The sequence below is a fragment of the Thunnus maccoyii genome, chromosome 5 (genome assembly GCF_910596095.1).
Source record: "Thunnus maccoyii chromosome 5, fThuMac1.1, whole genome shotgun sequence".
NCBI lineage: Eukaryota > Metazoa > Chordata > Actinopteri > Scombriformes > Scombridae > Thunnus > Thunnus maccoyii.
Genome location: NC_056537.1, coordinates 20,668,113 through 20,690,602, shown reverse-complemented (window position 1 = coordinate 20,690,602; position 22,490 = coordinate 20,668,113). Strand labels below are relative to the sequence as shown.

Sequence of the window (22,490 nt, the reverse complement as noted above, 5' to 3'; positions counted from 1 at the left end):
AGAATTTCCAAAAATAGACATTGGAGTTTGATCACTCATTTCTCTGCATCTTTGCTAATTTTCTCTGCATTTCATCTCAGGTGAATGCAGAAATCTCCAGGAGCTCAATGTTTCGGAGTGTTTTAACATTACTGTAAGTAAGACATCGTTAAGACTATTGATGATGTGCGGACAATAACAAAATTCCAAATCTATTATCCTTTTATCTGAGATTATGCTATATTTGTCTTGGAAACCAGTGATGGTGTCATTGTTATGCTCTAGCAGCAGGTGACACATAGTCACAGTACAGTGGTTCAGTCAAAATTCAAGAAAGCGCTGTAGCTTGTGATTTAATATATGACCCTGTCTTGCTGACATAACTTGAAGTAACATTTTCATCTGTGCTCTAACAGGATACGATGATTCAGAGGATTATTGAAGGATGTCCCTGTCTGCTCTACTTGAATCTTTCTTGCACGCTTGTAACAAACAAAACTCTCAGAGAACTGTCCAGGTAAATCTCCACTTGTGGCAAAAACCCACCATGTCACCAGATTTGTGCTCTAAATTGTGTTCCAGCTAACGTGCATATCCAAATGACTGGCCTCTTGTCATTTAGTTCCGAGAATTATCCCATTTCTGTTTCTCCAGTGTGCTTGGTTGTATATCATCTGAAACCAGCGTGGTCAGTGCCAATGTTATGATTTAGATGAACAGACTTGACACTGATAACTGCTTGACTGTATGATTGCATTGTTGATAGATTTGCGCACTGTAAATATTTTAGTTGAAACTGTCAGTAGGTCTGTCTCTTGGCAGTAGTATAAAGCAAAATGATTTTGATTTTACCACACATTAATTTGAATATATCTACTTCCAAATGTGATGTCACTATTGCTTTCCTTGCAGATTATGTACACACCATTTTCTTTTGTTAAAGATAACAAAAGCTTTAAAAGCTTTAAACACAAACAATCAATCTTCAGTTTTTTATATAAATTAATCTAACTATTGGTTTTGAACAGAAACTGTCTCAACCTACAGTACCTGAGTCTGGCCTACTGCTACAGATTCACAGATAAAGGCTTTCTGTACCTGAACACAGGAAAGGGCTGCCACAATCTCATCCACCTCAACCTGTCCGGCTGCACTCAGGTCAGTTGTCAGTCTCCTCTGGGTATATATATTGTATTCTTTCCTCTCAGCTTTATCTGTGACCAGCTCACAGCTTTTTGCCTACTGGAAATCCAAAAGTTTAGTGTTCAGTTCACCTTGGGTAAATCCAGCCACTCTTCTCTGTTTGCACGTGTCGTGTCTCCCCTTGTTTCTGGCTGCACGCTATTTGCACTCTGTTCAGTCAGAGCTCAGAGCGAATGAGCAAAGATCTGAAGGAGAGGGAGAGTAAAAGGCAGCTGTGGCCAAGTGGTGGGTTGGGTTTATAAAATCAACTCTGGCCCATCGGCTCACCATGTGCTCACACTATAACATAACGCACATGCACCGCAACCTGAGACGCACCTCCTTCTGGGAATGTGCCTTGGTTTGATTCCAGATGTATGGTTTTACTTTATGGGAAAAATGTGAAGAGTGAGGAAAACTATATCCAGGGGAATGATTCAGATTCCATCATGGACAAATATTTTCCTCTCTCTCCTCCTAGATTACAGTAAACGGGTTCAGATACATTTCTGCAGGATGCCCTTCACTCAAAGAGATTGTGATCAATGACATGCCCACACTTTCAGATAGCTGTGTCTTGGTAAGTTTGTTCATTTCTAAAACATTTCAGGTTTCACAGATTTGAAATGTTCAACAGAGAATTCTAAAAGAAAATAAGGAATAAATTAGAAAAGAAACTTCAACTCATGTATTATTTTTGGCTACATGCTCTTACCTACAACAGAGAAAAGCTGTGTGTATTATTTTAATCTAACAGGCCCTGATTGCCAGATGTCGATGTCTGTCTGCCATTTCTCTGTTTGATGCACCTCATCTATCCGACATCGCCTTCAAAGCCATCGCTGAAGGAGCCAAACTTAAGACTTTCTGTACTGAGGGTAAGATCATTTTGAGTCCTGCAACCTTCATTTCCATATAAAAAGATGTAACACTCCCAGTTATTCTGTCTGTTCTATACATCATGTGCGCTTTAGGTAACAACCAAATAACAGACCTCAGCTTGAAGGCCCTGTGCAGCAGCTCGCACAGCCTCCGCAGACTCCACGCTGCAGAGTGCCCCAGAATAAGTGATGCCAGCCTCAAGGCTGTGGCTGCCCTCAGGAACCTGCAACAGCTGGACATCTCACGTTGCAACAAGTGTGTGTATTTGTGACTGCAGAAGTGTTACATCATCGATCTTAGATGCTGCACCTTTTCATTTTGTGTATTGTGTATTTCAGAGTGAGTGACAGAGGGATTTATTACCTGATCGAGGGTTCCTCATTCACCAAATTGCGAGAGCTGAATGTTAGTTACTGCAATCACATCACCGATACATCTGTCATGAGGATTGCAAAAAGGTATACAGTACGACTGCACACACACACACACACACACACACTCACACAAACATATCTTGCTGTGTTCTGTTGAACAGTGTCAGTGTCACAGCAGCTCCTATGTGTCGTATGCATGTGGCATGTGTGTGTTATCAGGATGTGTAAGCTGTACCATCTCAACTTGAGTTACTGTGAGAGATTGACTGACATGGCTCTGGAGTGGCTGAGTGGCAGCTCTGTCCGTTCTCTTGACGTCAGTGGTTGCAACATTCAGGATCAGGTACTGTTTGCATGTTACTCATTCCTATTGAAGAAAAGATTACTGGCCTTTGTTGTGAACAGCCTGTAACTTGGTGTTTGTATTTTTAGGGATTGGCTGCCCTCGAGAGAGTTCGATGGAAGAAGTTATTTCTTGCCGAATGTGTCTATATCACAGATATTGGCATCGAGGTAGAAATCTTGCTAGAATTTCAAAACGTGGCCAGATTTGTCATTTTTATAGAACAGATTACAACTTTAGTGGGTCGAAGTTTACTTCCTTTTCCAATGTTTGCCATAATCAGCAGCTAACAGGAACTTGTTACCCGAACTGTTTCCCAGAAAAATAATTCCAACAAAATGGTCAATAATTTGCACAGCTGTTTTATTTCTGCTACTCCCTCCGGAAGATTGTGAAAGAGGAAAAACATCTCTATATACTTGTAGACATGGTTCCCCGTTTCCTTCCTCTTTTCTTCTCTTTATTTATTTTTGTACTAACTCACAGTTTATTACAAATTTCTTTCAATCTCATTTGTTCTTAATGAGGGAAGAAGCTGTGCAAGAATGCGAGAGATCTGGAGCATGTTGATGTGTCTCACTGTGTAGCTCTGTCTGATCCGGCCATCAGAGCCCTTTCTTTTTACTGCAGAGGTCTAGTCACACTGCGGATGACAGGTTGTCCAAAGGTACTCTCTCTCACACACACACACACACACACACACAGTCTGCCTAAAGTTGGTTGTGTGTGCCCTTGTGATCGCGTGCCACATTTTCTGTTTCTTTTGCCTCAGATGACAGATATGGCAGTGCAGTATCTGACAAGTGGATCTCAGTACCTGCGAGAGCTTGATGTGAGCGGCTGTGTTCTCCTCACAGATCGCACTCTCCGACACTTAGAGAGGATCTGTCCTCCACTCTGCTCCATCACCATGGCCTGCTGCAGTGGCATCTCAAAGTAAGAAACAAACTTAGAAAAGTACTGCAGAGTCTTGCAGTGGAAATTTTAATGACCAGTGGGTGTGTGTCTCCTCAGGTTGGCCGCTTTAAAGCTACAGCCACATGTGCAGTACTGGGAGCACAGCAATGATGACCCTCCCTACTGGTTTGGATACAACAGAGGCCAAATAGCACATCCAATCACAAGACCAGTCAAGACTGGCGAGATTTGGGGAGGGGAGGAGCAGCACTCAATGATGACAAGAGCAGCAAGTACAGAGAGGACATAAACACATTTAAATAACTCAGGACAACTAATGCACACAATGTGTTTGACAATCACAGCAGAAATGATTTTTGGGATATTGTATACTTTATATCATAATATATTAAGAGCATCATTAAGCATCTTTAGCACAATACATTTGAAATAATCCACACAAAAATGAATCACATCTTCACATTTAGTCTTTGTTTAAATATACAAGACTTAAGCAGGACAACAAGACTTATACAAGACAAGGCTAAAATCTCAAATCACTGGTTTATAATTAAGTCTCAGCTGTCTTCTGTGTATACAGGCTTTACTATTTCAGCCTTCTCCCTGGTTTTCAATCATACAGTGTTTGTTGACCTTTGAAAATCTTTTAATACGGCAAATCATTCTTGTTTTTACATAAATTATCCATTCATTGGTCTTGATTTTGCAAGTTTCTCATGGTTCAAGAACTTTCTCTCTGATAGATACAAGTGTGTTAAAATGTGTAATATCCATTCCTCAGGGGTCTGTTTTGGGTCATTTACTGTTTATATGAATGTTATGCTATTGTTTCAAGTAATTTAGTACATTTGACATTTTTTTTTTAATTATTTACTTTTTTTTTAAATAGTACCTGACTTTTGTATACAGACAACAGTTTGTTTCCACATATTCCAAAGTGTGCAACTCTGATTTAACACTCTTTAAATGCAACTTCTGCATTGTAAATTACTTTTAAACTCTGAAACGGTTTAGTGGATGTTGTTTAAAATAGCAAAGTGCTCAAATTCCAGCCTTCACATACAGTATATTCAATAGAAAGTACTCCTATAGAGAGAATTCTTGAGTATGAATACCTTGGAACAGAAATAAGAGCTGCTTCACTATTCCTTCCTTCAAGAAAACTGTTCTGGATTACAGAGATACAATCTGTCTATAACTCAGCACAAATTATTAATCGCCAGTGACAGCAATAGCACACCACTGTGTGGATACAGAAGTTGACTGGCCATCTTCAAACACTTAAGCATTGAGACATAACCATCACCAGTGTCTATTTGTTTAGGAAACTTTTAACTTCTGTATACACAGAAGTACAAATCACTTTATATTTGTATTCTCTGGTATGACTCAACCAGTTCATCAGTCTGATTTTAGAACTTGTCATAACTGATTGTAACGGTTTTTAAATTTCTACATTTTGTTGTAAACACTGGTTTGTCTATGCAGTGTCTGTCTTTTTCCATTAGAAATGTTTATTTATGCTCTTTACATTAAAAATCTGTATTCTTTTATGTGAAAATCTTGATTTATCCTTTAACTGAACGCTTTCTAACTGCATTACCCCTCATTTTATTTTTTACTGACGTTCTTACAGTGTGTGGATGTGTTTAATGCAGGACCTAAACAGTTAATACTCTCTAAGAAAACCCAGCGAGACACGCACACACTTTCTGCTTCACGCTCTGATGAAATGAAGCTCATCAGTGGAAACAAGTGAGGGATTCTGTACAGTTTCGCAGCTCATTTGGGGCAATGATATGAAGCACCTTTTGAATATGCAAAGGGGATTATGGGAGATGTTGGAAAATATTCATATTACATGTCAAGATAAGCATTTCTTCATTAGTAACATTCATTAATTATAGCCTGGTCATTAAAAGTGAACAGGCATGATTTATAGAATGACTTTGTCATTTTGTAACTATGATTTTGATGACATGCAGGTATAAGAATTATCCGAACAGTTTCCACACTATTGTCACAGTTGAGACTTCCAATAATAGTTTTTATAGTATTTACATACTGCCATAACATACAATCACTGGATAGTAAACATACAAAAATATGAACAAGCTGTTTCTAATTAGCACTCATAACCATTTGACAGCTCAGCACAAACCAACACCGGTTTGCAGATACACAGTATGTTTCCTAGACTCAGTGTATGTACAGAATATTAACATAGAATAATTGTTAAATACTTATAGATGATACAGACTTTCCTCATTGAAAGTACAGCATAACCTGAGCACAGAATTTGAAATACTTAGGCAACGTAAAGATACATCCGGTGTCAGAGTAAAGCCTCAGTGCGGTGATGTGGCATAAATCTCGCCATTCAGCTTCTCAGCTTCAGGGACTCAAACCAGCTTTGCGTCTTCAGGCGGACAGAGCCTCTGTCTGCCTGAACTTTAACCCACTGGTCTGCTGGAGATTCTCCGTTCATGTAGCCTGAGACAGACAGAGAACACGGGAAATGAGAGAAATACAGGAAGCAGGCAAAATATGTTCTGTGTTGATTTACTTCATGGAGGGTTTTGTTTATTGACTGTACCATGAAGTGTGATGTAATAAAACCTAATGGCTTACCAGTGACTGTGGTTTGGCCTTCAGTTTTGTTGTTTTCTACTCCATGCAGAACAACCTCTGGGCTGACATCCACCGATACTCCACAGAGCTCCACCCCTGCTCTTAACGAGGAGGGGACGCGCACACACACGGCTCCTATGCAAGGCAGAAGAATGAGGGATAGACTAAGAAAAGGAAGATGATTCAAAAGATAGAGACAGGTGAATATTGTTCTTATACTATGTGTTTACCCTCCTGGCTGTGGAGTTCAGCACTGCCACCGTCTCCCACATACACATCTATGCCTCCGCTGTGAGAGGAAACCTTCAGGAAACTATTTGAACCATCTGCAAAAGCACAGCAAGCCTTGGATGTTTTGCTCTGACCAGCTGCTGACAGATACCATACGTAATTCATTATGCAAGAGGTTCAGCATACTTACCTATAACTGTATCTCCAGATACGTTCTTCACAGTGGCGTTACCTTTTATCCAATAAAAACACAAGGTCAGCGCCAACTAACGTGACTATATCGGTCAGTTTATCTTCAGCCACTAACAGGCAGATTACTAGATATTTAAAAGACTACTTGACAGGGGAAACACTTTCATCATAGGCTATGCATCACTGAAGTTAACAAGATAATTGTTTCCATGTATTCTATGATGAAAGCTCATCTGTATCAGGAATAAATTAAAATTCTACGAGGATGACGCATATTTTTCTCTTCACTTCTCATTAAATTACCCTCAGTCCTCCAATCTGCCTCCAAGAATTAGTGTTTTTTACAACTTATCCATTTTATGGCTGCTGCCAAAACAAATAAGTACATAATTTGTGATTAACTACAACCACATTGCACATAAATCAACTGTTTTGATCGGAACAGGGATCCCCAACGTACCCTGTTTGTGTCCTGTTTTAAAAACCAAGCTACAGTAATGTGGTTTTTGAAAATTTTGGGACCCACAGGCAGGGTTGATCTATACTGGCTGCAGAGTTTTAACACCACCACCTGAACTAGAGCTGGACAAAAGCCAAATAAATGTAATAAAACATAGATTTTGCTCCTCTCTACACTTGAGATTGGCTGCCGTACTAACCAAGCCGACTGTATATATGCGGATAAACAGATGTTGCTGTTTACTCACCGTGTACATGCCCCAGTTCTACTTTGCCAGAGCACGAGGAGATGCAGCTGGACTCCGCATAGATGGCTTTAACCCTCAGAGGACCGTGTTCTGTTGAAACATTCATCTTGGTGCCCTGCAGCTTCTTGACATCCACTGCCTGCAAACACAAACAAACTGATCACAGCACAGGGCTGCAGACAGGTGATGTATGTATGCAAATAACCAATAAATTATTCAAACTTTTTCCAGTCATGACATAAGACTCAACGCTGAAAACAAGTGTAAATAAATCCTGTTTTCAGGCTGCTGCTGCCCCCTAATGTCTGCTGAGTGTACGAAACGATAACACCATCCTTCCTTACACTGTCTCCACATGTGCTGATGTCCACGTTGCCATGGATAGTGCCCACACCTGTAACATGTCCTCCACGGGACTGAACCTCAACGTGATGACCCTAAGATACAACAAACAAGAGTGAGAAAATGTCAGCCTGAAACACGTCCCTCTTACTCATGAGTCCTCTCTGGATGATGAGCATCTTCAATCCTACAACAACAGTCTACAGGGTAATTTAATGTCAACTTGAATTAGTTTATTTAGTTGTGGACTGTTTGTAGCTTCATTTCTTATGACATATGCTCATGTTTTGTGCTGTAAGCCAACTCAAGTTGTTGTTGCTGCTGGGAAACACTGATATGGTTTTTGAAGCACACATACAGAACTGTGCAAAAGTTTTAGACACTAAAAATAAAGTTAGTGGGTGAGCAAAATAATGCAGTGAATAGTTCTTATTCACCAACTAACTTGATACAAAGTTTAATAAACAGAAGAAACCTAAATAAAATCAATGTTTGGTGTGAGCACACTTTGCCTGTAAAACAGCACCATCTCTCCTCAGTACATTTGCACAGTTTTTCAAGGTATTCGTTTGTTCCTGCATCTTAGAAAACTTGTCACAGTTCTTGGTTCTGTGGATTTAGGCATCTCAGTTGCTTCTGTCTCTTCATGTGATCCCAGACCAACTTGATGATGGTGGTATTGCATATTTGATAAGAATCTAAACATCTTAAGTGCTTAAAACTTTTGCACAGTCCTGTATATCATGCCAGCCAGTCAAGACTCAAATAGCGTATAGAGTATCAGTACAAATGTAGCTGGTGGAGCTTTTCCGACTTGGCTAATATAAGACACAGTATCTGATTTTGAGCCTAATTTGATAGTTGTATGAAGTGAGGAAGAAAAAGAATTCAACTTCCACAATCATTCAAATATCTGCAATACGAAATTATGAAATCAACAGTTTGTTGCTTATTAAAGATAATAAGTTACCATAATAATGACAACACATGAGTGCATCTCCACTTCTTTTCAGTGTGTTTTCTGCAATAAACATTAGTTAATGTTGTCACCTACCTTGACAGAGTGCAGCAAACAGTTGCCTTTCTCCGTCTGCACCTTGCAGATATCGCACTCCATTTTCTTCACTTGCACGTCACCTTTTCCTTGAGTGGTAATGAAGAGATCTGACAGACAAAACACACATACTGAAGTGATGCGAGGGCATGAAAAGTCAATGCAGTTGTTGTCATTACAGCTGCTGCTGCTGCTTATCGGTCGTCATTGATCAACACTATCTGTCTGCGGCTGTTAAAGTTAAAGTTCCCCTCCACTCAAAAATTTGTTTCTCTTCTTGTTCCTACAGTTGGATGTTTGAGTTTCACCGTGCAGAATCATGTATGTGCAGAGTTTGACACTAGAAGGCTGTTTTCACATGAATCTGCTGAAAGTGGAAAGTTTCTCTGTGCTTATTAAAAATCAGATTTTAAGGGCGAGCATGATTTGTGACAATACAAATAGTTTGGAGCCAATCCTGGTCCAATACTCAACTTACACAAGTTTGATGTGGAAACTTGAAGCCTCCGGTACACAAACAGTGATAATGGACTTTACAGTAAAGTAGGAGACATCTTGTGTCCAGCAGTTAAACTTTTAAGATGAAATATATTTGCATATTTATTAATTATGGAATTTTTAATGAGGGGAAAAGGAGGAGATGCCATTTTAAGGATTTTAAAGTTGCAATTATATATTTTTTTTCTGTAAAAACAATATCAGACACACATTATTGTTCCAAGCAGAGTATTTTTTTTATGTCTTAACATATGTGAAGAGGATCTTTATTATTTCATAGGAGATACTCACTACTTTTGATTGGTGCGGTCAGATCAATCGACAGGCTGCTGTTCACCTGCTCAGCAGAGATGAGCAGCTCTTGGCTTTGGTCGTCGTAGAGGACGTGCAGGTGATCCAGGCTGACCTCCTGCTCGGCACCGGCTCCGTGTACCATGACGAAGGCTCGGTCGGCCTCGGGGAAGGCGTGTGGGTCCAGCGGGCGGATGGAGATGCTGCAGCCCAGCTGTGCCCGCACCGTGCTGAAGGGGCTCACGTCCAGAGCCCACTGCTTCAGCGGCTGCTTCTTCCCCTCTTCGTGTGTTGGGGTCACCGCAGATTTCACGCAGGAAGAGACGGAGAGGCATCGCGGGGCTGCGAGAGTCCCGGGACTGACCGTCAGGCACCAGGAGCGGAGGAGTCCCACACATGTCCGCTGACCCGCCGAGCTCCAAAACATCTCTGTCACCTCACGGTAAACGAGCTCATTCACACCGCACACTGACTCTGTAAAAGCTGCTGACCCACACAATCTACTGAAGCTGCCATTCAGTCAACATGCGCCTTCATAACATTGTCAAGTTTCTGTCGAACCGAAAGAACAACACTTCCGGTCAGTTTTCAGACTGAAAGCGTCGTTTAACAGTCACAACAAACTGACTAAAAATATGTAGGCCTGTTCTTCAACGTTGTTACTAACTGCTCTAATAGAAAATATAAAGGGGATATTATAAATAAGGTGTGAAATACGAAAAAAGGTTAAATAAATAAAAGGTCGTCTAGAATAAACATTTACAATTCACAACAAATCAATAAAATGAGCATTATTCGTGGTCAGTCGACTGACTTGACCTCTCTCTGGCCTTAGGAATCAACACCTTTTACATAAGACTTTTTCTTTTTGCTAATTTGTGTTTATTTGATATAAACTCCAGATATTACACATATTTTTGTCGAAAACATAGGATAAGAAAGATCTATGTTCCTCACCATGGGCACCTGGTTATGTTTTAAAATTTAAGCTTCAATGTTAGTATTTGTTGTTGCTCTGATATGAAATAATAAAAGGGATATTATAACAAGGTGGGGAAAATATGAGGAGGTTAAATAAAGGTCACTCACACAATCTAAGACAGAAACACACACACCACACCCTGTGAAATTGTGAGCAGTGTAATGTAACCAATTATTTCTTTCACAAATATAACAGAATGTTTATATTGTCCCCTTCTATCGTAAAAATAAAATAATTCCTCTTGAGCTCAACCTGAACCTCCATAGCCTTGGTTTAGTTTCTAGTTTTGTAGAAACTTTACACACACAGTCAAAGAGAGAGAGAAAAGTACACACATCATTATGGCCAGATTATCCTGCTTGGGGGCAAAAATGAGCTGCAGCGCCCCAGTTAACCCTCACATTTCTCTCCTCTGTGCAGTGTTTACAGTTTTTCTATGCTGGAACACAATCCGGCCACAGATGGTAAACACAAATTAACTTAGAAATTAGCTAATGTAAGCCAAGGGCTGAAATAACGAATTTCTATATTTTGACACACTGACCCTCTTCAAAACAGGACCTCAAGATTAGGAAATAAAGCAGAACTCACCTTATGGCCCTTATGCTAGCTGATATTGTGTTTTAGTGGTACGTATTTCCAAACAACTTTTCAGTTACACTAACACAAACTGCGTGGTACACATCCAGTCTGGAGCTTTCAGGGTCCTGGTGTTCTGCCCAGTTAGTAATCCAGCCTGTCACAAAAAACACTTCAAGTATTGAGGAGTGCTTATGTCTGTAGATACAGACTTCATAGTAAACCATTCTTTGTTATATCCCCATGCTTTTGATCCAAATATTTGAATCCACCTGTGAAAATTGTTCGCCTAGTATTAATCAAGTAACATCTGGGAACAGCTTCCTGCCCCTCTTGTGTGATCACAGCTGTATTTGCACGCTGTCTGATCACTGTATAAATGATAAATGTGCCTCCCTGTCATTCCTCTCAGTCAGTTTACTGTGTAAGACTCGCTCTGTGTAAACTGGTATACAAAAATAAAACCACTCTGCTACAGCAAACCTCTCAACAGGACTCTGGATGATCTATTAACACTTGTTACTCTTTTGGATGGAAATAAAGGCCCACAAACACTACCAGACACAGTTCTAACACCCCATCCTTTAACATGGGATTTTATGCTTTTATATTGAGGGCAAAGTCACGTGCTTCCGGCCTTATTCTGCGTCACTCTGAGGAACTTGACACACCGGATGTACGATCTTGTGTAAACATCGCACCGCCCCTCTTGTGGTTTTGTCCAATCAGCAGACGAGGTTAGCTATTCAAAAGCGACGTAATTTTCTCTGCATAGGGTGTAGGGAGTTTGAGTCTTGAAACATTTGTTCAAGTCTCCTGCATGGGGCTGATTACTGAGAGGCCATGTTGCCTTTTTAAAAATAATAATAATATTGATGGAACTGAATACACAGTACAATAAATACAACACACAGTTTTTGAATTTATTGGTTATTTAGTACTTTAGTTGGCAGGAAATGTCAGCAGAAAAAAGGAAAGTAATCCAAAGCTTTTATGTAGCACATTTTATTTATTTTCACAAAACAATCTTAATTATTAAACTCTCCAATCCAACATCAACTTCCAGTACTGTAATTTAAAAAATCATCTCTATGATCTTCACTGATAGAAAAATAACTCCTCACAAGAGGATTTCCCTCTCTGGTCAACAAACAAATTCCACTCTCGACATAAGTGTTATAATGACATATTAATATTAAAAGACTATGAAAAGACAATTTGTAATTAACGAATAACCTTTATAAGTACTATGTACATCCTTATTATTGTCACATCCTCCTGTAAACAAAATAGTATCTCAGAATCACATCCCACCACAAGGCGGCAGCATTGTGTTAACAGTGTACAGAAAGTAACTGCTCCTCCACATGTGACTTTTTGACCTTTCCCCCCTTTTGTTTTTACGTATTTATCTATTTTTGACATCAGAACACACATTCCCCGGTGTACTATATGGAGATCTAACTGGGGGCTCGGTGCTGCCATTAGTCCTGTTTTGTTCTGTGTCATAAATGTTATGTGCACTAGTAATGTAATGTTTTGTTGCTAGTCGTCAATACATAACTTGAACTTTAATAAACCGTTGATCACAAAAAATAGTGTGTAAGTGTTAAAGTATAATAGGTTTTATTAAATACTGAATATTAAATACTGCATGGAGCATTTTAGGAGCTTATGGGTGTGGTTAGCAGTTATATCTTTTTTTGTTTATTTTCTTTTCAAACACGCCCTGCCCGAGACTCACACCCACTCAGGGTGTGAAGCCCTTTGGTCTTATCATCATCCTGACATTTTTAAAAGACTGTCTGTCATTGGTAGGGTAATACTCTGTCGATATGTTGTGCCACGTCCCCCAGTAAATCCCATCCCGGATTCCTTTGTAACTTCCCACATAGTATCTCCCGTTGAGGTTTGCAGCCATGCATGCATCAAACCACCAGCCGGAGCTGTAGTAGGCCCCGCAGTTCCCAGATGGATAGCGGTCATGGTCCCTGTCCGGGGTGGTGAACCACCTGTTGTTGTGATCATAACCTCTGCCGTAGCGAAGTGAATCACCTGCAGTGCCAGAGTAACCTCTTACTGTCAGCCTGTAGCGCATCCGTTCACTTGCCACCTTGAACTGGTCATACATTGCATACTCCATCACCCCGTCAAAGTCCTCCAGCTCCACAAACAGCATCATGTCCCGTTCCCGGGTCAGCAGGTGGATCATGTCGTTGCCCAGCCAAAACTCCCCTCCGTTCAGCTCACCGAAGCCTGCTCGGTACTCTGCCCAAGTGCGATTGAAGCTCACGCTGCCGTCTTGACGGCGCTGCAGCACGGTCCATCCTCCACCATTCCTATCCATGTCACAGAACACCGAGAAGCTTCTGCCGTGGAGTTCTGGAGTCACCAGGTAGACTCCACTTTCAGTCTCCCCCAACAGAAACAGGTCAGAGCAGTCTCTCCTCGCCATGGTAACTGTAGATAAGGAAAATGTGATCAGGAAGAAATGATAAAGAATCATGATTATTTTTTCAAAAGCAAACTGGGACTTAGAGAGTGATCTAAAATCCTGCCTGCAGGTGATCATCTAACAGCTGGGATGTAGCCCTGAAATGTTTTGAGTGAGGTCACATGTGCAACAGAGGTCAGTGCAAAACTAGGCCCACTTTTCCACCATAAAAAAGTGTCTTTAAAGTCTTTTAAGGTCAACCTCCACACAAGCTGAATTTGAGAGATCAATGCAAGAAATGCAGAAACTTTAAAATTATTATGTTTTATCAGTATTTTTTTCTGATATATGAAACAAGTAACACTTTACTTTAAGTCCCCCTAGTAAGCAGAATATAAACATTTAATAAATGGTTTATAGTAGACAAATACATGAATAAACACTTATATATGCGTACAACTTCATTATTGTGTGTCATAAGCCATTTATTAACTGTTTATACTGCTTATAACTGCTATATAGGGGGACTTACAGTAATGTAAAGACATATGCAGTAATTTGAGACCTTCACCTGTGCACTGCAGGCTGTTAGTTCTTGATTTTATAAACATGCAATGTTTGAACGTTAAAGTGTTAAACTGAAGAATCTATAAGACTGATGTCAAATTAATTGCTCAGTGTGAGTCACACTCTGCTGCAGGATGTTTCAAAGCTGTTAGTCTTGGCATACTTGTGGTTTTCTATCCATAATCACCATGCTCACACTGATGCACAAACATTTTGCACACATATGCAAATTACACCCTTGACAAATAATAGCCGCGATGTATGGTGACAAATGATCTCATACCACATAATTACATTATCATTTTTTATTTGTTTAGTGCTTACTGTGTGGTCCTCTTACTAAAAAGGCTTTTAGCTTAGGTCATACCAATTTGCTTTATGAGTAACACAATTATATGCACTCAAATACTAATGTGCAACCATTTGTTTAAGTTTTCTCAGCCTAATGCTTGTGATCTAATGTCATCAAAAGATTTTTACATGGTTGGTTGAAAATTTCAAAGATTTTTTTTATTGGTGAAGTTGCATGTGGCTTCTCTCTTCCTTTTTTGTATTTTCCTTTTGTTTGGTGAATATTACAACATTTCTTTGAGTTGACTGATTCAATTATGGCACATGGGGATGCAAATCATTAATATTTACTGCTACTGCAAGCTCTGTCAGTAATAATAACCACAATCCCTGCATGCAGTTAGTGTGTAGTTAAAGTGTAAGCTAATGGTAGATCATGCATACATTGTTCAGACACTGTGACAGTGTAAAACAATATGTCTTGCCTTCAGATGGTATCAGCGTTGGGGGTTTGCTGCCTCCCTGGTTGTACTCCCTGTCTGATGGTCTTCCATTCTGACTCAGGCTGTTACTGGGGAAAGCAGCCACCTGATTGATTTTGACACGCAGCTCACGTGCACTGGATGTGGAGGACTCAGCAAGCGGTGCCTCGGGGCCAGAGGTGGCCAGGGTTGTTGACCTGATGTTAGAGCTTACTATGGAGATGGGCTGAGCACTGGGGGAAGGGACTTCCTCCACATTGTGAAGTATCTTAGCTCGTAAGCTGGAGTCACCATTAGAAGCTGGATTTGGCTTTGTGGATCCTGGACTGGCGCTAGGCATAACACTTGGGAGGATCCCATGGATGACTTTGTTTGGTCTTGTTGTCATTGGGATCGGTGATAGTTGACCGGCTGTTTGTGGCCTCAGATCAGACGTGATCCTGCTGTTTGGGCTCATTGTGAAGCCTTCAGGGAGAGCGTGAAGGCGAGGGAAGGGACCAGCTTCCAGGCTGTTAGAGGTCTTGGGATCCAGACTTATAGTTTTCATCGTGCTGGGACTGAACTCTGTCTCCCCTGGGGAGTGACTCACTTCAGCTGTTACAGGCCGAGAAGTAGGTAGCATGTCAGTGTGAGAGTCTTGGATGATGTCTATGGTAGTCGTGCTGATTTGAGGAGGATCAACGTGTGTTTTGGTCTTTGGGCTTGGCTTTGGTTGCACTGCTTGTTTTGGTCTTTGAGCAGGTGTTGCTCCTGGCTGGAGTGTAGGTGTGGTTGGTGGTCTGTGTCTGGGAGGAGGCCATCGTTTGGATGTTTTGTTGGATTCTGTGCCAGGGATTTGATCAGATACAGATTTGAGGCTGAGATTAGGTATTTGGGCGGGCCGAGGAACTTTTAGCCCATTATTGGTTTGCGGTGTTTGGTTTGGTTTAGGCTTCACATTCGGTTTAGTCTTCTGGCCTGTCACAAGCTTTGGGGGGTTTTGGTTAAAATTGGGCAGTTGGCCAGGTTTAGGCTTTTGGTTAATTTTAGGGATTTTCTTGCTGGATTCAGGCTTTTGATCAGCGAGTGTGTTATCACGATCAGGTGTAAGCTTTTGTCCAGGCGTTGAGTCTTGGATAGATTTGGGTTTATTTGATGGCTTTTGATCAAAATGTTCCATTAATTCAGTCACAGACTTTTGGTTAGGTTTTGTCGTATGGCTAATTGTTTGACTTCTTCCAGATTCAGGCTCTTGAACAGGTGTGAAATCTTGGTTTGATATAGACCTTTGATCAGGTTTTGTTTTTTCTTCGCTTCTCGACTTAATGTCAGGTTTTTGTTCTTGGTCAGTCTTGTTGGTTTTAAAAGGATGAAAAGGTTTTTTCTTAGGTTTGGAGTTTTGATTAAATACTGAGATTTCATCAGATTCAGGCTCTTTGTCAGAGCTGGTTGTGTTGACAGTTGCAGGTCTTTGATCAGATGGAGGTCTCTGAACAGGAGGATTTGGTTTTTGATGACCATTTTGCTTTTGGATCGGTAACTGGCTTTGATCAGTTATTTGATTGTTTTCCAGATTTTGATCAGTTGTCCTGTCTTGAACATGTTTGGGTTTTTGGTCGTTTTCCAGATTTTGATCAGTTGTCCTGTCTTGAACATGTTTGGGTTTTTGGTCGTTTTCCAGATTTTGATCAGTTGTCCTGTCTTGAACACGTTTGGGTTTTTGGTCATTTTCCAGATTTTGATCAGCTGTCCTGTCTTGGACACGTTTGAGTTTTTGATCGGTTTCCAGATTTTGATTAGTTGTCCTGTCTTGAACATGTTTTGGTATTTGATTTTTTTCCAGATTTTGATCAGTTGTCCTGTCTTGAACACGTTTGGGTTTTTGGTTGTTTTCCAGATTTTGATCAGTTGTCCTGTCTTGAACACGTGTGGGTTTTTGGTCGTTTTCCAGATTTTGATTAGTTGTCCTGTCTTGATCAAGTTTGGGTTTTTGGTCGTTTTCCAGATATTGATCAGTTGTCCTGTCTTGAACACGTTTGGGTTTTTGGTCGTTTTCCAGATTTTGATCAGTTGTCCTGTCTTGGGCACGTTTGGGTTTTTGGTGATTTTCCAGATTTTGATCAGTTGTCCTGTCTTGAATATGTTTAGGTTTTTGGTCGTTTTCCAGATTTTGATCAGTTGTCCTGTCTTGAACACGTTTGGGTTGTTGGTTGTTTTCCAGATTTTGATCAGTTGTCCTGTCTTGAACACGTGTGGGTTTTTGGTCGTTTTCCAGATTTTGATTAGTTGTCCTGTCTTGATCAAGTTTGGGTTTTTGGTCATTTTCCAGATATTGATCAGTTGTCCTGTCTTGAACACGTTTGGGTTTTTGGTCATTTTCCAGATTTTGATCAGTTGTCCTGTCTTGAATATGTTTAGGTTTTTGGTCATTTTCCAGATTTTGATCAGTTGTCCTGTCTTGAACGCGTGTGGGTTTTCGGTTGTTTTCCAGATTTCGATCAGCTGTCCTGTCTGGAATACGTTTGGGTTTTTGGTCGTTTTCCAGATTTCGATCAGCTGTCCTGTCTGGAATACGTTTGGGTTTTTGATCAGTTGTCCTGTCTTGAACACGTTTGGGTTGCTGGTCGTTTTCCAGATTGTGATCAGTCGTCCTGTCTTGGACATGTTTGGGTTTTTGGTCATTTTCCAGATTTTTATCAGTTGTCCTGTCTTGAACATGTGCAGGTTTTTGGTTGTTTTCCAGATTTTGATCAGTTGTCCTGTCTTGGACATGTTTGCGGTTTTGGTCATTTTCCAGATTTTGATCAGTTGTCCTGTCTTGAATATGTTTAGGTTTTTGGTCATTTTCCAGATTTTGATCAGTTGTCCTGTCTTGAACATGTTTGGGTTTTTGGTCATTTTCCAGATTGTGATCAGTTGTCCTGTCTTGAATACGTTTGGGTTTTTGGTCATTTTCCAGATTTTGATCAGTTGTCCTGTCTTGAATATGTTTAGGTTTTTGGTCGTTTTCCAGATTTTGATCAGGTGTCCTGTCTTGGACACGTTTGGGTTTTTGGTCGTTTTCCAGATTTTGATCAGTTGTCCTGTCTTGGACTCGTTTGGGTTTTTGGTCATTTTCTAGATTTTGATCAGTTGTTCTGTCTTGGACACGTTGGGGTTGTTGGTTGTTTTCCAGATTTTGATCAGTTGTCCTGTCTTGACTATGTTTTGATTCTGGATTGTTCTCCAGATTTTGATCATTTGTCCTGTCTTGAACACGTTTGGGTTTTTGGTCGTTTTCCAGATTTTGATTAGCTGTCCTGTCTTGACCATGTTTAGGTGGTGGATCAGTGGGTAAACTATCGGATCTTTGGTCAGGTTTCGAAACCTGGACTTGTTTAGAGTCTTTGCCAGGTTTAGATGTCTGGTCAGGTGTGGGTTTATGCGGAGAAGGTTTATGCTTTTGGTCATGTTTTGTTTTTCTGTCAGGCAAAGGGGCTTGGTCCAGTTTACGGTCATACTTTGAACTTTTTTGCTTTTGGTCTGCTACAGGCTTAACTCCAGTTTTATGTTTTTCGCCAGGCTTTGGTGATCGGCCTGGTAGAGGTTTCACGACAGTCTTAGTGTTTGAGCTGATATTCTTTTTGGATGGCCAACGGCTGCGATCTGCAGCTCCAGGGAATGTAGTTGTGTGTAAATTTTGATGAGGATTAGCGGTGGTTGAAGTTGCTGTAGTTGAGCTTACTCCATTCTGAGAGCTAGCACCACCACTAGGTATCTTTGTGGCTGTTGCTGCTGGCCTGCTGGTCCTAAAGGCAGACTCTGCGTCATGGTGTTTAGCAATACCAGCTGTCCAAAGGTCTGTGTTTGAGGATGGTATTCTATAAGCAGTTATTGTCGTCTCTTCATTGAAATCTGTGATAAAATGTGAAGTGGAACTGGTCAAAGGAGGAGATGGAAGAGATGACGTTATGGTTATAGCTTCGTCTGAGTCCATGGAGTCAGGCCTTTGAGTTAAGCTAATGATAGATCGAGGAGTCGGACTGATTGAAACAAAGTCTGTGCCCTTGATTGCTTTGATAGATGCTGATTCTCCATCACTGTCTCTCTGAACACTCTGGACTGTTTTTTCTTCTTCTGTTCTGATCTCCTTTCCCTTCTCCCTGTCCTCCTCCACCTCGCCCTCTTTTATAGTCCCCTCTTTTTCTGCACGGCCGATGCTTTCAGTCTGCTTTGGTTTCTCATTATTTCGCTCCGCTTTTATTCTCTTTTCCATTTCCTTTTTCCTCTCCTCTCTGTGCTGCTCTTGCTCCCTATTTGTATGCCCATCATGGTCCCCTGACATCTTTATTCGATCATGGCCCCTGTCTTCTTCAGTTCGGGTCTTTTTCTCTGTTGCCTTTGTTTTATCTTGCCAAATGTGATGGTCACTTTCTTCTGTTTTCTGCTTACTTTTTACATTAGTTGTAATCTTCCTCTCTTTTCCATTCTCCAAGTTATCCTCTTGATCTCCCTTTGAATTCCCTTTTCCACCTTTTCCTTTATCTCTGTCTGGCTCTTTGTTGTCCTCTCCTTTTGCCCCCTCTGCCTGAGTTTTTCCATCTTTTTCTGCCGCTTCTTTTAGAGTTTTTTTTTTCTCATTTTCTTTTGTGGGTCCTTTATCGCTCTCTCTTTCTGCTCCCCATTTCTCTCTCTCTTTCTCTTCCAAAGTCGTTCTTTTTTCTAAGTCAGAGTCACCGTCTCCCTCCATAGTCTTTTCCGCTTTAACCCTGTCCATCCCACACTCTTTTTTTAAATCTCTGTCATTCTCTTGTATTCTCTCAGGATTTCTCTCATTCATCCAGCTCCTCTCATCCTTATGTTCATGCTTGCCCTCAATCAGCATTTCATACTCTCTCTCTCCTTGTCTCCCACACGCTCTCTCACTTTGGCTTACTTTACAATCTGCACACATCTTCCTCAGTTGGTCCACATTATCCTTCAGCTTCTGCAGATCCTTCATGATCTTCTCCAGCTCTCTTAGTTGCTTTGGCAAATGGACAGTCAGCGGCGGCAGATTGAATAGGTAGGGGCACGTGCTCTCATCCTGCCCCGGTCTGCACGGCACAGCAGGTCTCAGAGTTGCAGCGCAGGGCCCAAATCCTTTATCCCCCAGGAGGACTCCTTCACCAGCGTCCGCTGTGGTCCAAGAGAGGTTCAAGAAGGCCAGCAGGGTCCCACATATGCACAGTGCTGTTAACCTCATCGCGTCCTGAGAGTGAAGAGTAATGGGAGAGGAGGGGGCGATTGTAAAATAGACCCACCTCAATTTGTGAAGTGCAGTGACAGTGAGAGGAGGAGGTAAGTTGGGAGGGAGAAAAGAAGGGAGGGGGAAGTGATGGTGCTCTTCAGTGGAAAGGGAGTCTGCGAGAGAAGTGGAGAGCAAGAAGCTTTGAGAGGGAGACAGGTGAAAAAAAACTGGGAGAGGGAGAAAAGGATTATGTGGATGTAGTCACAGTAGATGGTCTGTATGAGATAGTGGATGAGGATCAGAAAGCGTGAGGAAATAGTAAAATATTTCTACTTCATAACATAAGCAGAATTAGCCGTAACCAAAGTAGAGATTCAGAAAGTGTGTGTCTTATTGTAATCCTGTTGTTACATTCCATTTTGTCCTCACTGTAATCACATCACCTAATGAAGACCATTTGCAATGCATTCTCCCTCCATGCTGTAATAATAAGTGTATCAGGGCCCTGAATATGCATGTGTGTCACAGTTGCATTGGCAGGCGCGTCCCAAGCTTCCTCTCAGTGGGTGCACAAACATGTGAGTGACAGATGCAACAGGTCAAAATATGTATTTGAAGGAAAATACTGGCTCCTGGGCTGGAGCCAGGGGTTTGTTGTAGATTTGTAAGGACATATTTCATTTTACTGTAAGCTGTGTGGTTTAGTTCAGCTCCTGAGTAATGAAAGTCAGGAATGTCGGATTTATCCAAGAGGGCTGCTTGATTCAAACACTATGCCAGGGGAAAGACATTTCTCATGTACTATTGACTTTATTCGGACAGTACTAATCTGCAACAAGTGTCGGGAATTGGTGAGGCAATCGCTGGGTGGAGAAGCGAAGCTCACTGCACACAGACTGTAGGTTCATCTAAGCTAATTCATCATGTCTACATATAAGTAAGAAAAAAAAGAAAGAGAGAAAACACAGTCACATGAACTAAATGAGGCATCTGCTTGGCAGGGAGTTTAGATAATGAGGCTGTAGTTTCTCAGACCCGGCGTGTAAATGTCAGTCCCACCACAGGATATGAGTGATAGCATGCAATGCTTTTTTTTTTGATGTGTCAGAAATTTGTCCATGTTAATGCTTGTTAGACCACTTAAATTTTCTTATTTTTAGACAGTAGTGAAACTTGACCCTTGTGCAGTTTGTTCTGGCTGGTTTGTTCTGACTCAACTAAGCTGGAGAGATTTCTCAGCTGTCCTTTAATAATGACAAAGGAAACCATTTGTTTTGCAGGAGGACTGTGGGAAGCATCAGGTTAGAAGTGAAAAATTAGTTCAGACGAAAGAAAAAGGTTTTATATAGAACAGAATTTACCTGTAAGTTCATAGTTACGTCTAGAGAGATGGCATCTTGCAAAGTCATATAAAGGTGGTAGTTATCTATCTAAACCTGCTGCACTAAATATGACTTGACATTTCAATCCGAACCCATCCTCCTTCTATGCTGATGCAGCTTATGAGCTCATTTGACATTTGACAGCTGTTGGCAGGATAAAAGCCAGGAGTATCCTTTGACCTTTCACAATCACTTCAGTGCTTCAACACTTACTCTGGGAAATAGTGTGAGAGAAATGTTTACACTCTCAAGAGACTTCTGTCTGAACACTAGGCCGTATTGATTGATTATCATAGAGACACATCTTACCAACACAGCCAAACCTAAATCTCAGACACTTGCTGCTTCACTACAGAAGACTAACCTGATGCACTGGCTGCATGAGAAACGATAATCGTTACAGCTTTAATGCAGTTGATTAAGGTTAATAAGGTCAATTCATTTGATAGCAGCTAATCTAAATGGCTTCGTTCTGCTCTCTACAGCTGCAGAGCACAGCTAGGAACTTATTATTCCCAATAATACCCACACTCTTGGCTTTACCCATTTATGGACAACAGCTTTTTTTTTTCTCCTCAGGGTGCCCTCTTGGGAAACAGTGTTTTGAATTCCCCCAGTGAGCTGGCTTGGCCCACTCTCTATCCTGGATTGTGTAAACACTGCTGGTTTTTTCCGTACAGACTAGAACAAACATCTGACCATCAGTCCAGCTTTGCTGCCTGCGCTTCCTGGCAGACCACTTCATCTCCATCCACTTTGGGCAGAGGAGACACTGTCGTCGGTCGTGTCTGTTATGTGCATAAGTGTCCCATTTCCAACTGAACTGGAGTGAACCCAATGTCTGTCGTAGTCTGCACTTAAGTCTGGCTGCCTGAAGGTTTAAACCTACCTGGACAATAATATTCGTCTGACTCACTGTTTGCATGCTGAGAACAAATAAACATATTCATCTAGCGAAACA

The 22,490-nt window shown here is 41.0% G+C and overlaps 4 protein-coding genes and 1 long non-coding RNA gene across 14 annotated transcripts in view; 2 read left to right on the top strand and 3 right to left on the bottom strand.

Annotated features, from left to right (window-relative positions):
- The window catches only part of LOC121897897 (leucine-rich repeat-containing protein 17-like), a 5,115-nt gene extending 3,524 nt beyond the window's left edge, over positions 1–1,591 (bottom strand). For 2 of the 5 annotated variants that reach the window (XM_042412695.1, XM_042412697.1), the window contains exon 1: positions 1,254–1,591. Coding sequence is in view for 1 of the 5 variants with exons in the window: in XM_042412693.1 (XP_042268627.1) it covers positions 1,078–1,109 (32 nt within the window). In the remaining 4 variants the exon portion in view is untranslated. Of the gene's footprint in view, positions 1–1,077 lie in introns of all 5 variants that reach the window. The other 3 variants (XM_042412696.1, XM_042412694.1, XM_042412693.1) reach the window with 3 other exon arrangements.
- Positions 1–6,442, top strand: part of fbxl13 (F-box and leucine-rich repeat protein 13) — a 19,385-nt gene extending 12,943 nt beyond the window's left edge. For 3 of the 6 annotated variants that reach the window (XM_042412684.1, XM_042412687.1, XM_042412686.1), the window contains 12 exons: positions 81–133; positions 396–496; positions 1,008–1,137; positions 1,643–1,741; positions 1,919–2,039; positions 2,136–2,298; positions 2,382–2,501; positions 2,637–2,760; positions 2,850–2,930; positions 3,293–3,427; positions 3,533–3,696; positions 3,775–4,558. In XM_042412684.1, coding sequence (XP_042268618.1) covers positions 81–133; positions 396–496; positions 1,008–1,137; positions 1,643–1,741; positions 1,919–2,039; positions 2,136–2,298; positions 2,382–2,501; positions 2,637–2,760; positions 2,850–2,930; positions 3,293–3,427; positions 3,533–3,696; positions 3,775–3,967 — 1,484 coding nt within the window. In that variant the 3' untranslated portion in view covers positions 3,968–4,558. Of the gene's footprint in view, positions 1–80; positions 134–395; positions 497–1,007; positions 1,138–1,642; positions 1,742–1,918; positions 2,040–2,135; positions 2,299–2,381; positions 2,502–2,636; positions 2,761–2,849; positions 2,931–3,287; positions 3,428–3,532; positions 3,697–3,774; positions 4,559–6,358 lie in introns of those variants that run through there. The other 3 variants (XM_042412685.1, XR_006096305.1, XM_042412688.1) reach the window with 3 other exon arrangements.
- Positions 5,705–10,161, bottom strand: fam185a (family with sequence similarity 185 member A). The gene is made up of 8 exons (XM_042412699.1): positions 9,625–10,161; positions 8,836–8,945; positions 7,784–7,876; positions 7,440–7,578; positions 6,731–6,772; positions 6,540–6,635; positions 6,310–6,444; positions 5,705–6,171 (listed from the first exon to the last, which is right to left on the bottom strand). The coding sequence occupies exons 1-8, from the start codon at positions 10,049–10,051 to the stop codon at positions 6,059–6,061; spliced, it is 1,155 nt and encodes a 384-aa protein (XP_042268633.1). The 5' UTR covers positions 10,052–10,161; the 3' UTR covers positions 5,705–6,058.
- LOC121897908 lies at positions 9,979–22,490 on the top strand. Its single transcript, XR_006096307.1, has 2 exons — positions 9,979–10,066; positions 22,109–22,490. It is a non-coding gene; the product is annotated as an uncharacterized LOC121897908 (long non-coding RNA).
- Positions 10,303–13,991, bottom strand: LOC121897904 (fibroleukin-like). Its single transcript, XM_042412706.1, has one exon. The coding sequence runs from the start codon at positions 13,755–13,757 to the stop codon at positions 12,936–12,938; it is 822 nt and encodes a 273-aa protein (XP_042268640.1). The 5' UTR covers positions 13,758–13,991; the 3' UTR covers positions 10,303–12,935.